General features: G+C 40.4%; 1 protein-coding gene across 10 annotated transcripts in view; it reads right to left on the reverse strand.

The window, feature by feature from the left end:
* Window positions 1-14,881, reverse strand: part of DCLK2 (doublecortin like kinase 2) — a 146,768-nt gene that overhangs the window by 24,449 nt on the left and 107,438 nt on the right. For 6 of the 10 annotated variants that reach the window (XR_004682433.1, XM_035022928.1, XM_035022926.1 and 3 more), the window contains 3 exons: window positions 7,930-8,005; window positions 6,979-7,087; window positions 5,063-5,120 (listed from right to left, as the gene is read on the reverse strand). Coding sequence is in view for 8 of the 10 variants with exons in the window: in XM_035022928.1 (XP_034878819.1) it covers window positions 5,063-5,120; window positions 6,979-7,087; window positions 7,930-8,005 (243 nt within the window). In the remaining 2 variants the exon portion in view is untranslated. The remainder of the gene's footprint in view (window positions 1-5,062; window positions 5,121-6,978; window positions 7,088-7,929; window positions 8,006-14,881) is intronic. The other 4 variants (XR_004682434.1, XM_035022929.1, XM_035022927.1 and 1 more) reach the window with 1 other exon arrangement.

The raw sequence follows: 14,881 nt of genomic DNA on the forward strand, positions 1-14,881 counted from the left end.
AGAAAGTCTTCTGGGAACTTTCTGATTGTGGAACTTCCCCAGGACCACCAGCAGCGCTACATCTGAAATACTGAGCAAGTGCTGCCGCATGCCGCCCGCCATGGCTCATTAGCTCAGCCCTGGGCTCTCCTCCACGAAGGCTAGGGTTCTACTCACTCAGTGAGTTTCTGCTGGAATGTGGGAGATGGTAGCCTTTGTCCCCCAACCTCTGACTGTGCCTGTAAAACTGTGTGGGAAGGAACAACCTGCTTTTTAAACTGATCATCGTCGGAAGCAAGACAAAAGTAGCCCATAAAAATCTTTACAAATGTCATCTCCGATTTCTTAGGCAACCCCTGTGGAATCACTGTGCCCAATACGTAAAAACACTCTCTAGATTACATTTGCCAGGAAAAAATCTCTCAATACAGTACAAGCGTCACTTTTCTCTCAAACTGCCGTGAACTTACATTATTCAGCCATCTACCATTATTCCTGTTAAGTGATTCAGGACTCTAACTCCAAATAATTTACATATGAATCATCTTGTGGCAGTGTTCCAGGGTTCTGAGTGAGAGTAAATACAAAGAAAACTGCTAACTTGGCAAAAGATACCACCTTATCTTTGGCCATGGTGGTTTTTAATGAGAGAGAGAGAGAGAGAGAGAGAGAGAGATGGATTAGGGAATAAACAACTCTCCCAAACAAAACTAATCATCTTGTCTCTAATGGCCCCAGCCCCACAAAGCAGCCTTTCCTCCTGTGCCTTCTGTCGGGCTAAATCAACCTGGCTGCCCAAAGCAGACAGTGTTCTCCCAGCCCCTCCCTCATCCTCCACTATAGCCCATCAGTCCCTAGCTCCTGCCAGGTTCACCTTCTCAACAGGATTCTCTGAATCCACCCATTCACTTCTATCCCTATTGTCAATCTCTTGCCTGGGCCTCCAGGTGTTTGTACGGTTTTCTCTGTCTGGAACCCCCGCCCCCCCACAACACACACACTCCTTGGGGGACTCCTCTGTGTTCCTCAGGTCTAGATTGGACCTCACCTCCTCTAAATAGCCTCCCCCGCTCAATCGTGGCTGGGTTAGGCACCTTCCTTCTCTCTGTGCCCCCTGTTCTTGCTTCAATCACTGCTCTCACCCTGCTGTCTGAAGGCTTCTGTTTACCTCGCTCTCCAGCAACCAGCACAGTTGGTTCTGAAGTGTATGAGTGAGTGAATAAAGACAGCATGCATTGCTCTTGGCCAACAGTGGCTTTCCAGCTGGATTCCACATTGCTTAGTGAGTATTGCTCCCCAATGAGAGGGAGAAAATGTCCAAATCACCCCATATGATTTCTGTAGTAAGATGTATGTAGTGGATTGAATAACGGCCACCCAAAGATATCAAGGCCTAACCCCTGGAACTTGTAAATATAACCTTATTTGGAAAAAGGGTCTTTGCAGATGTGATTAACGATTCTGCAATGAGGAGATAACCCTGGATTATCTGGGTGCCATCACAACTGTCCTTATGAATGGAGGCAGAAGGAGATTTCACAGACAGAAGAGGAAAAATAAACACACAGAGGAGAGTGATGTGAGGACAGAGGCCAAGATTGGAGGGATGTGGCTGTAAGCCAAGGAATGCCATCAGCCACCAAAGCTACTCAGAGTCAAAGAACAGATTCTCCCCTAGAGCTCCAGAGGGAGTATGGATTTCAGACTTCTGGCCTCTAGAACTATGAGAGAATAAATTCCTGCTGTTATAAGCCACCAAGTTTGTAGTAATTTATTCCAACAGCCTCAGGAAACAAATACAATATACATTTGGATTTGTGTTGTGCTTGGGCCCATTACATGGAGGTGATGAATGTGTAACTGTGGGAAGAAAAGGTCAGACCACTTCGAAGCACCGTAACAGAGAGCACAGAGCTTCGTACACTATGCAAATTTAATAAATAATCATTTAGAATGAACACTTTTTAGAATATTAGATACAGAAGAATTCTTTTTTTTTTATGCTGTTAGTCACCATACATTCTATCATTAGTTTTTGATGTAGTGTTTCATGATTCATTGTTTGCGTGTAACACCCAGTGCTCCATGCAATGGAAGAATTCTTAAATTTACAAACACCACAGCCTTCTCAACAGCCTCCATAAATCTGGCCCCATGGCAAATCTTGTAATGATCTCCTACTCAGAGGCACCTAACATGCTTTCCATCCTCTGGGCCTTTGCTCAGGCTGTGCTAGGCCCCTGGAAGGCTTTTCTTTCATTGCTTCTATTGAAGTCCTAACCACTGCTGGAGTTTCAGCTCAAATGCTTACTCATGGCATCTTCACTGATCATCTACTTCACTCATGTGCTTCCTCCAAACTCCCATATATTCTCTGAACTGGTATTAATTTATATGTGAGATTACCCTATTCCTAGCACAGTTTCTTGCACACACGTCAAATTTTAGGTAAATGAGTCAATTAATCTGATAATGTACAAGTATATGACAGAAAAGCAAACAGAAGGCCAGAAAAGGTTGAGATTTTTTTCTCCAGGTTCTTATTACATGAACAAATGAATAAATTGAACGTGAACAGGGAACGTGGCAGACTGGCTAATGTACAGGCTACATAATCAACGAGCACAAAATTCCAATCACTGCTCTGCCTCTGTGTGACTTTTGGGAAGCTATTTAATCTGAACCTCTGTTGATCAGTGAAACTGGTATATCTTGTTTAGCAAGTCATTAAAGGTAATGTGCAAAATTCCTCTTTGTCCAAGCCTGGAGAGATGATACATTTTAGTAATTTAGTTTCTGTGTACAACCCACAAAACAGAGGTAACCAACAACACCCCAGAATAGTAGCTGATTCCACTATGCCTCCCCCTAGATTTTGTCTTAAAAAAGAAATTCTCTATACCAATTTTTTCAAAAATAAAAGTCAACGGGGAAATCAACTTATTTGGAACAAACCAAGTTTTTAAATTATAATTTTATACAAAGTAGAAATAGTTGCTCAAATAAGCAAAATGTGAGGATGGAAATAAGCATATGATCATGAATTATAAAAACAGGATGACATTCAACGACAAGGAAAAACAGATCCAAATGTTTAAAGTGACCTAATCATTTGCCTCAGCATTTAGTGTACCAGACATATTTTTGCACATAAAGAGCTTTTTTCAACTACTAAAACAGCTGCTTAAAATTTAATCAAGTAAACAATATCCCTACCATAGCAATTTTTTTTTACTTTTTTGATAAAAATACTTTATTACAGTTGCTTAGAACTTGGCTCCCAAAATTATGACACATTCTGCTTAAATTCCACAATACCAGAAAGAGCAACACTTACTTACATATGAGGAAAAGGCTTTGTAGTTAAAAATTTAATAATATTGTTAGAACAATAAGTAAAAGCACACATTTTATTTAAAGAATATTAACTGTAGGAAAACCTTACTTATTCAAAGAAAAGGGGGGCATTTTGTACAGTCTCTGCTTCATTAGCTGTCACAGTGTGGTTAAAAAAAACCAACGTGACAAATTTGCCTTTTGCCTTTCTCAAACTTCAACATAATAATAATATTTTAAGTTTTCTGTTAAAAATACATAGTTTTGTAAATTTCCAATGAAGGCCACTTTAGGAGGTCCATTAATATAAAATCACGACTATCACTTTAAATCTTAATTAATTATACATTCTGAATTTCTGTGGCATATTAATAATGTTAACAGTTAACATGTGCTAAAACCTTATATACTGGTATTTCTCTACATGTTTTCCATACCTGAATTCAGTTAATCCTCACAATAACCTTGTGTCTTAGATATTATTAACAACCACATTTTAGAGGGAGAAACAAACACAGAGGGGTTAAGTAACTTTTCCAAGGTAGCACAGCAAAAAGAAGCAGAACCAAGACTAAAACTTCATACACTCTGGCACTAGAACAGCACGGTTCAACAGAAATAGAATGTGATCTACATATAGAAATCTAAATTTTCTGAAGCCCACATTAAGAAATGTAAAAAGATGCAGATAACACTAATAACTTACATAACCCAATATATTCAAAATGCAATCAAACAAAAAAGAAATTAATGAGGTACCACACTATTTTTTCGTACTGTCTACAAAAATCTACTGTGTATTCTAATCTACACTTTAATTCAGACTAGCCACCTAGGAGTTCTTGAGCCTGCTTTCTTAACTGCTATGCTAACAAAGTAATTTTAAAAAGGTCTTTGTCATCCGAGCTATTATCTTTTCAAACATAGTTAACATATCAATACTCCAGCAGCCCTTCATCATTTGATCTTTCCCAGATCAGCCTGAGAGTGGGACAGGAGAAAAAAAGTTGATGGGGGGGGAGGGGCAATTCTTCATGGTGTTTCTACACATCCTCTATCAGCTTTTGTTACAAACTATCTTCCCAAGGGTATTTGTAACATAGAGATCATAGAGATAGGGTCTCCCTCAAGGGTAGAGGACAGATTGGCTTCCTGACCATTATCATAAAAATAGTTTTCCTCTGGGGCAAAGTTTGGACAGGTTTGCTAGCAACCCCCTCATAAGACTGGGGGTTTACTAAGCTTGAGGATCCTCAGCTGTGATCTAAACCTATTCTGTGTATAGCAACCGGCTGGGCCCCTCTGCATCACTTCCGTGGGACTTGGGAGCTAAGAGAACCAATGCTACCTGCTGTGCCACAAGTTATAAAAGTCTTTTGTCTCTGACCCAGCAATCCTGTGTCTTCAGCCAGCATCCATAAAGCAAGAAGCCTAACTCGTTAGTTGGAAAGTAAGGTGAAGTCTTAGACTCATCACAGTTCGTGATAGATCTTTTGAGCATTGCTGAGTTTTCATATAGGCATCTCCCAAAGAAGAGAACTTATATTTTCTATAGCTAGGACCGGATCAAGTCAATTTATTATTTTAGGATTAAAGTGAAAAATGACAAGGAAAAAAAAAACCATGTTGATAGTGTTTCCCCTATTATTATCAATGGTCTATTCCTATTAAGGCCTTGTCAATGCCCACTTAAATTCCTTCACCGCGGTAAACATCTCACCAAGTTTCTCAGTTTCTTATACTGTACCTTTCCACAACATTTGGCTTTGTCTATAATCTTCAGGGCAAATTCCCTTCCAGTGGACCTATGAAATAATCAGAGAAAGGCAATTAAAGACACAAAGATACAATCATTCCCGATTTCCTCTACTAAAGGAAACGAAGATATTCTTCTAAATATCTTTTAGAATAGGAAAACGGTTCAACAGAGAAGTACTACCTTCCTCCTCTGTACATTAGGGACGATAGTGAGTGGGGTCAGGGAGAAAGGTACCCAAAAAAAGAAATGAAAAAATCCCAAGCCACACTGTCATTCTCATTTTATGATGTTAATAATTATAATATTAAATAATTCACATATTAAAAGTATTTAAAACTCTGTTGTATCAGAGCTGGACAAGAAATTTTTTCCATACTTAAATCTCAAAAGAGTTCTCTTAGGAGGCAGAATAAAATTAAGAAAAATTAAAATAACTAAAATTTTTCTATGATCAATATATCTTTACGTTAATCTACTAATGACTAAAAGGCCCTAGGCTTGGGGCGCCTGGGTGGCTCGGTTGGTTAAGCGACTGCCTTCGGCTCAGGTCATGATCCTGGAGTCCTGGGATCGAGTCCCGCATCGGGCTCCCTGCTCGGCGGGGAGTCTGCTTCTCCCTCTGACCCTCCCCCCTCTCATGTGCTTGCTCTCTCTCATTCTCTCTCAAATAAATAAATTTAAAAAAAAATCTTTAAAAGGCCCTAGGCTTTCAATATCTCTTTCTCAGCCAAAACTCCAGCTGGTGCCATTTTAGCCACACCCTTAAACGCCTAGATCTGGTAGGAAAGAGATCATTTACTTGGACATACAAATGTTGAGGTTGTTAACGTTTAATCACCTTTAACACAATTTAATCTGAACATGCCAAAAAGTACTGTTTAGCTAGGAAAACAGTTCAACAAAACACACTGCAGTATTCTGGGAATACCTTCGTTCTCTCAAGTGCAACTGCTTTTGCCACATGGTCACAGCACACACTGCGGAAGCTGACCTTAGAGGAGCAACTTTCATTTAAATTGCTTCCGCATAACATAAAACAAGCCCTGACTCAGATTTCTAATGAGTCCGTAGAGATCGTATCTTAGATGCTTAATTTGTTACTTGGGTGGCAAACTGTGCACCAGGGCTAAGTAAAAGGACTCAGGGGACAGGGCAGTGTCCTCTACAAGGAGCACGAAAGCTTCACTGGAGATGCGGCAAAATGGAAAAGCTTTCTGGAAAACTCCCCACCAATAATGAAAATCACCACTTAGAACAAGTAGGGTGTTGACCTATGAACACAAAAGCTCTAACCTGAGTCTTTCCCAGTTTGTATATTGTTTACAAAAGGCCTGGAATTTAAAAGAATGGATTTCTTACCACTTGAGAATTTAGGACCTTAAACAACATAAAGTTGAATAAGCAAAAATATAATTTTAATATAGGCAAAAGTTGGCTGACCCTGATCTGAATAGAGTCAGAGCTCATATATCTGAACTCCTAGTATTTACAATTAAGTATTAATTGAGAGGGTTACTGTGGGGCTTAAAGGGGTTAATAATACAAGCACAGCATCGAGAACATGCCTGACACAGGTAAGTGCTATAGATTTTTTTTTTTTTTTTTTTTTTTTAATGAATCTAATTCTTTCCTATTCCTCTCTGGCTCATGGATGAGACCTGATAAATCTCTCAGCCCAACTGCGTACAAAGCAAGTTTATACTCTGGGCCTATACCTATTTTTTCCAGGTCAAACTGCCTGTGGGCTTACAAAACAGCTGGTCCTACCTAACTATAGACTTTTTCAGGAAGGGGGAAAAAGAGACCTCCCAGGAAGGCCTTTTGTTCTTTCATTCAGCTTAGTAAGAATAAACTCCAGGGGAGAAATGTAGGTAAACAAATGATTATCCTCACCATCCACTCACCTGTCCATGCACTCTTTGACTACTGCAAAATTCCCATCACCAATAACCTTCCCGATTTTGTATTTCTCAAGAAGAGTTGATGATTCAGAACACCTGTTTCCATTCACACCTGCGCAAAAGGATAAATGCAAAGTCTAGCAAACACATCAGCATTTCACCTTGATTCCTACATTTCTGTAAAATAATAAATTGCAATGCAATTGATTTCTAAATCTATGGTGAACCATAAGAAAATTTCTAAGCATAGTTTCTGAACACCTGAAAACCTGAATCACCAATTTCCTTTTGACCTTGTTGTGAAATCTGAAACCAACATAATCAATAAACCTAACATATCTCTGAAATATCAGCTGAAATAAGTAAAAGAAAATTTAACCTAAGCTTTGTAAACTTCTTTGTTAACTCTCGAGGAAGGGAAAGGGGATGATGGTGGGGATTCGATCTTAAAAATTTTCAAGATTTCTCCTCAAGATTTTCTAGTAGAGAAAATTCTACCCAGCTGTGGGATACCTGTTAAGGCTAACTCCTGGCTCAAAGTCCTCTCAAAAAGGGGAAGGGCGGGGGAGAGGCAGGAGAAGGAAGTGGTTAAAAGGACTACTTTTTACAATGTATCCCCAGGGCCCAGCACATAGCAAATATCCAATGAAGAAACACACCTTTGCTACCTAACTGAGAGAAAGGGAAGTCTACATGTAAGACTTGTGAGCAGACTGCCACTAAGGAAAAATAAAGGAAGCCCAAGTGTAAAATCTGAAATTGGGTTAGCTTAATTAAAAACAAGGATATTTTATATATCCTGAAGTGACCTCACCAAGGCTCATTAGGCTAATCGGTGACATGATTACATCCCTATTGAGGAAGACCATAATTTAGCACAAGTGGGTTTTGGGTGGCCACCAAGTTCACATGGGTGACTTCCTTTATAAAAGTAATCATCAGATTGAGGACTACCTTCAGGACTCATGCAACGACCAAGTTCAGGTCCACCATTTACATTGGAAGAAGATCTGCCGTGTGCAGAAATCTGCTGAAAGAGGAGAGTGACAGTTATTTATTGGGAAAAATTTACAAATCTTCAGCTAGCTAATCCTTAAAGAATAGAAAATGCTTATATTGTACAAAAGTATGATGTTACAAAAAGAGAGGAGGCATCTCTTTCTCCCCATCTCTTCCCTATATCATTAACACATTTCTTCCTTAAAGTATTTTCAAATCAGATTGGGTATCAGGAAATGGACAGTGTATTGCTCTGTTCGATACTGTTTTACTCTTGACCTCAATGGAATAAAGTAAAGGAAACTATCATGGCACCAGAGCGGAACAAGGTACTTATTAGTGGCATATAAGGTTTAGAACTCTAGGTAATTCCAAGAAATGTGGGTACGGAGTCCCCAGATCCCACAGCGACCCTGTGGTGGACCTCAGGGAGTCCCTGCAAAGGTGGAGCCCTTCTCAGAACTTAGCTTCATGCCTAGGACTGAATCACCTTCCATACTCTCCTGTGGATTCCAGATCCAGAGTGCAGCTCTGGCTTGACCCTCTTCTTTACTTCTTACTTGACAGCAAGAACTCCTCCTAACCATTTTAAAGACTTTTAACTACTAGGAACGAGAGGGAAATAAAAGCTAAAACTAAAAGATAGGTTCTAACTCAATAGGGCTGAAGTTCCCAGTCCAATCCAAAAATATCCCTAATTCTTAAAAGAATTGAAAAACTCATATTATGACTATTATTCATAACAGGTTTATTATTATGTCTGCTTAGGGAATTTTTTCTTTATCCCTAAGGGCTCTTAGGCTTTTGAACTCAAACTTTTCTCTTTGAACTATAATTGTCTTTCTTTCCCCTTTTCTTTTTTTAATTATTCCTTTCAGAAGCTTCCAAGGTCAAAGGACTTACCAAATACTGAGAAGCCTCTTCAGCATTTTATGTATTGGTGAACTTATCTGCTTGCCTCTATGCCCAAACTATCCTGGTACCCAAGTCCCATAATAATTGTGCCTTATTCATCACTGCATCTCCCGTATGCAGTACAGTGCCTGGTACACACAACACTGAATTCATACTTGCTGATTAAAGGCATACATGACAGGGCCAAGCCAGGGAGACACCCGTCCCAGAGTGTTCACAAGTTGGAGACACTGGGTCTACTCTCTTCCTCTGGATGAAGTAAGAACCTCACAGATACCGAGTCCGGTTCAAAACCCAGGAAAGCCCAATACTTATACACATTGCTTCAAACAGGATCATCCAGAAGTTCTTCTGGAATGCGATACAAGCCTCAAGAATAGGAGGCATTAAAAATTGGTCTGTTTTCTCAGATCCCATGTAACCACCTTGTGTGGACATGTGGGCAGTAAGACCAGCAGCAGCGTGTTCTCTTAGGAACGCGAGGCCAAGGAAAAGCAGTTCTGAGAGACAACAAATCGGCCCCTGTCCTGAGTGGCAAACATGCTTCTCACAGGTTTTGTCTCCTTCACTCTGACGTGGAGAAAAACTGTGTAGCAATGTGGGTGTGTGTGTAAGGTCCCTTTCAGGCCACTCTTAACTGGATGACAATACTACCCACTGACTCCTCAGAGTTCTATCATTTTGTTTCTCACAGGCAGTGTTTCAAAATTTAGCTTTTTTGTTTTGTTCTATTTCTTTGCTGCAGAAATTAAAGGCAATTCCAAAATCAGCTGTAGTCTATGCTCCAATGTTCAAAAGCTAGTTTGTTTAAAACCCAGGCCCAGAGAGGGGACTTCAAGGGAAGCCTGAAAGAAAACCACAAGGTTCTCCAGTCAGTTCTGTTTCCACAGCTATCACCCTGGTCCTCCTTTGGCTTCTCCTAGTGCCTCATCAAAGGCTTCCCTGGTTACTCTCTGTCTCAGCCATTCCACACAGGATTGCCAGGAAACTTCTCCAAGGATAGTTCTGATATGACCCCTAGGATCCAAAACTTCAATGGGTCTTTGTGACCAACAGAATAACCCCATCATTTGTCTTACTACCTGCCTGTCCAATTTGTTTCCCACCGCTTTTTTTTTCATGAATTTTATACATTAACTCAAGATTTTTTTTAAAGATTTTATTTTATTTTATTTTTATTTTTTTTATTTTTTTTAAAGATTTTATTTATTTATTTGAGAGAGAGAGAATGAGAGAGAGCACATGAGAGAGGGGAGGGTCAGAGGGAGAAGCAGACTCCCTGCCGAGCAGGAAGCCCGATGCGGGACTCGATCTAGGGACTCCAGGATCATGACCTGAGCCGAAGGCAGTCGCTTAACCAACTGAGCCACCCAGGCGCCCAGATTTTATTTATTTTAGAGAGAAATAGAGAGCTTGAGCTGGGGCAGGGGGAGAGAGAGAGAGAATCCTAAGCAGGCTCCACACCCAGACGTGGAGTCTGATGTGGCACTCAATCTCAGGATCCTGAGATCATGACCTGAGCTGAAATCAAGAGTTGGACGCTTAACCAACTGAGCCACCCAGGTGCCCCTCAATATATATATATATATATATTTAAGTTGCTTAAACTTCCCAAGTCTTAACTTTCTGCTCTGAATATAGGGATAGTCACAAGACCTACCTAGTTGAAAGATGTGCAAGAAAATTAAAATTAGCTCCTACATGTAAACTCACTGACATGTAACACTAACTCAGTATTAGTTATTAGTATACTTTTCTTAAAACATCTAGCATAAAGCCTTGAGTCCAATGGCTGAGAAATGTTTTCGAATTGTTGAATGTACAATGGCTATAAGAGATCTTTTTCTAAATAATTCATTTCAAATCTGTTGTTCTTCTAATCTAACCCTTCCTAGACTGAAAATTGCCAGTCATGGGAATAAGAGATCCAAATTAAATTCATACCAGCCAAGTTCTTAATGGAATAAAGACAGGAAAAATGTCATCCTGGAGAAAGTTCTATCTCAAAAAATAAATGGAAAGATCCCTTTTGATCACTGCTCACCCCTAGATTCCAGTGATGGGGGAGATAGACTGTAATACCTGGAAACAACAGCGGATAGTGACCAGCTTACTTGCATGTCTAAATTTCACAGCCCAGAACGGGGCAGCCCCATACCCTCCAGCTGCAGCTGGTTGAGTCAGGGTGCTGGGCAGGAACCTTCTCTCTTCTCAACACTCAGAACCTAGGGAAATGTCCAGTACGCAGGCCCACTGCTGACGTCCTAAGACCTGCCTTTGTCCCTGCCCTCCCCCAGGCCTGCTTGCTTAGCTCTCCTGGAAGCAGGTAACATTCTTTCACAAGTCCCTTTCTTGAGCTAATTTGAGTAAACTTTAGTTGACCGCAGGCTGATGTGTTCTGTCTAACTCAAGGGCTCTCTAAGAAGGAAGTCTTGGAAGGGACTAAAATGAAGGCATTTTTACCTCCATATACATTTTCACATGGATGGGTGACTCCTCGGAGTAATCTACTAATTGAGTTCCTGGGAACCACTGTAACTTTCCCAATGTCTGTTTTGATTAAACCCCTACTCCGACCTATCCCGATTCCCTGTACAGCCCAGCAATTACAAGCACAGTGCGTGCTGGGATTCACAGGCAGCAAGGAAAGAGACCAGGAGACAGAGGAGGTGTGGGAACCGGTTCCCTGGCAACTAAAAGAGAGCAGGAGCCAGGCCAAAGCCTGAGCCTCAGGGAAGGATGTGGCACATGGTGAGGGCCAATTGAAAGGCTACTTTCACGTGTACCTGACAAACGTGTCACTAAATCACCAGGAAGTGCAGCTTTCTTAGCAAACTAATGATGGCAAGAAAAGCATTCTTCAAAACTCCCAAATTGAATTTTTTTTTTAAAGTATGGAACCTCAAGCATTTACCAAAAAACAAAACAAAACAAAAAAACAAAACCAAAGACCTATAGAGAGTTAACAGGAGTGACCTATCTAATTACCTATCCAAATAATGTTCCTTTATTTGAAAACATGAAGGAGAATCATTTCGTGACAGTGCAGCTGAACAGACAGGGACATGAGTTGATGCAGGAACAGTTCTCCCTTCCTCCCTCAGCAATAACCGATGCTGGGCTGTTAGAGGATATAAAGAGGAAGAAACACGATGATCGCTACCGCCCAGAAGTTTACGGTCTTATGAGGAGACATACGTGCACGCGTAAAACCTTTCCGAGCAACCTCTACATTCCAAGAAATGGTCTTTAGGGTTCTGATGGTACAAAGGACTCTGATGACCCGTGAGAGGGAGCCATGTTGCTAAGGCAGGAATCCACGCTAGCCGGTGATTAAGTTCACTTGACCTCCCAGTAATGAAGCCTGGTGCTCCAAGGGTCCGAGAAATAGCTGGGTATTCACCAAGATCCCTGGACAGATCCCTGGCAAATGTGAAGTGTCTATTGTGAAATATAAAGCAAAGCATTCCCAGTGCCCTGAGAGACATGCAGACAAAGAGCAATGAAAATGCAGGGGATAAAGCTAGGACTACAAAATTCTCACTGTTTCCCAGGCACAGTTTCTACATTTCCCTGTTCCTGGTCAGAGAATTATTCTCTTATTGAAGCAAGGATTGAATTAGCACCAGAGATTAAAGTATGGTATTCCTGATTAAACCTGTCCCATGTCTTTTGTCAAACTAACAATTTTTATTAAAATCTCTTAAAATGCTAATGAGCCTTCATGCTTCCATCAGCAACTACGATGCTGAGACAGCACAAAGAAAATGCCTAGATGCTGCGTGTTTGCAAGATCCTCCTCAATAAAGCATAAATGGATGGCAGCATCTGGGCTCTTTCAAGATTATCTTCCATAATTACTAACTGGTTCAAAAAGATGTGATTATGTTTCGGGGTGGGGAGAAGAGGGGGGCAAATTTCCTAATGAGGTCCTGACTGGTCAAGGAGAGAAGGTGATGGAAAGGGCTAGAGATATTGCTGAGAATGTTATGTGACCCGGCACTGCTGCCCCCATCTACCTGTTCCCCTGTTCCTCTGGTAGCATTTTTTGAGTAACCAAGGAAAGGAAAGGCACAAGAACCTGCTTCTGCTAAGAACATTTTTTTTTTTTAAAGAAAATTCAGTTCCTCAGCTGCACTAGCCACATTTCAGGTATCTAATTGCCCTGTTGGTCTGGTGACTACTATATTGTACAATGCAGATACAGACCATTTCCATCATCTCAGAATGTTCTATTGAACAGCACTAGTTTAAGCACTTGAGAGAGATATATGTGTTTATATTTATATATTTGTATTTATTTTCTTTCTTTTAATTGAAGTACAGTTGACATGCAGTATTACATTAGCTTTAGGTATACAACATATGACTGGACATTTATATACATTATAAAATGCTCAGTCCAATAAGTATAGTCACCATCTGTTATCATACAGAGCTATTACATTATTATTGACTGTATTCCCTAGCTTATACTTCACCTCTTAATCCCCTTTACTCACCCCCCTCCCCTCTGCAACCACCAGTGTGTTCTCTGCATTTATGAGTCTGTTTCTGTTTTGTTCACTTCTGCTAAAAACTTTTTTAAAAGACTTGAAAATAGAGCAGAAAAAGCTATAACGTGTTCTCAACTGCTAGCATCATTTAAAAAGGCCTTCATGGCTGACTAGGTAAATACTATGTACTCAATCATGGCTGATAATGAGCAACATTCTAGCTTTCTACATTTTTAGCCAAGAAGTCAAGTCAGAGTGCCCTCCATTAAATTTCTTTGATAAGTAGAGTATTACAATTTCTACAAAACTTAAAATTTAAAGAGAAATGTTAGGTACTACACTGAAAGTGTGAAGTTGTATTCAAAAATAGGCAATTCTCCAAGAAAAATGAAAATGACTATATCAATGCATTAAAGCATATTACTATTGACTTCTGGGTGTAGTGCTGGACACTAACTACTTCATTCTGACTCTTCATAAAAGGAAGCACTTGAACAGAATCTAGGAGATATTCTTGTGTAGTGAGCGGACTTTCTTGATGCATCTTGGAAAATGGCACTATGATTCAATTTTTAAATGGCCTACTGCAGGGGTCAAAAATATGTTCTGCAAAAGGCTAGAGAGCAATATTTTAGGCTTTGTGGTATGGTCTGTATCACAGTTACTCAGCTCTGCTATTGTAGAATGGAAGCAGTCACAGAGCACATGTAAATGGATGAGTGTGGCTGTGTTCCAATAAAACTTAACTTAGAAAATCAGGCTATGAATTGCACTACTGGGTATTTACCCCAAAGATAAAAATGTAGGGATCCGAAGGGGTACGTGCATCCCGATGTTTATAGCAGCAATGTCCACAATAGCCAAACTGTGGAAAGAGCCAAGATGTCCATCAACAGATGAATGGATAAAGAAGACGTGGTATATATATACACAATGGAATATTATGCAGCCATCAGAAAGAATGAAATCTTGCCATTTGCAACGACGTGGACAGAACTGGAGGGTGTTATGCTGAGCGAAATAAGTCAGAGAAAGACATGTATCATATGATCTCACTGATATGAGGAATTCTTAATCTCAGGAAACAAACTGAGGGTTGCTGGAGTGGTGGGGGGTGGGAGGGATGGGGTGGCTGGGTGATAAGACATTGGGGAGGGTATGTGCTATGGTGAGTGCTGTGAATTGTGCAAGACTGTTGAATCACAGACCTGTACCTCTGAAACAAATAATACATTATATGTTTAAAAAAAAAAAAAAGAAGAAGATAGCAGGAGGGGAAGAATGAAGGGGGGGAATTGGAGGGGGAGACAAACCATGAGAGACGATGGACTCTGAAAAACAAACTGAGGGTTCTGGAGGGGAGGGGGGTGGGAGGATGGGTTACCTGGTGGTGGGTAATAAAGAGGGCACGTTCTGCATGGAGCACTGGGTGTTGTGCACAAACAATGAATCATGGAACACTACATCAAAAACTAATGATGTAGTGTATGGTGATT

The sequence above is a fragment of the Mirounga leonina genome, unplaced genomic scaffold, assembly GCF_011800145.1.
Source record: "Mirounga leonina isolate KUSES-001 unplaced genomic scaffold, KU_Mleo_1.0 Mir_176, whole genome shotgun sequence".
Classification (NCBI taxonomy): Eukaryota; Metazoa; Chordata; class Mammalia; order Carnivora; family Phocidae; genus Mirounga; species Mirounga leonina.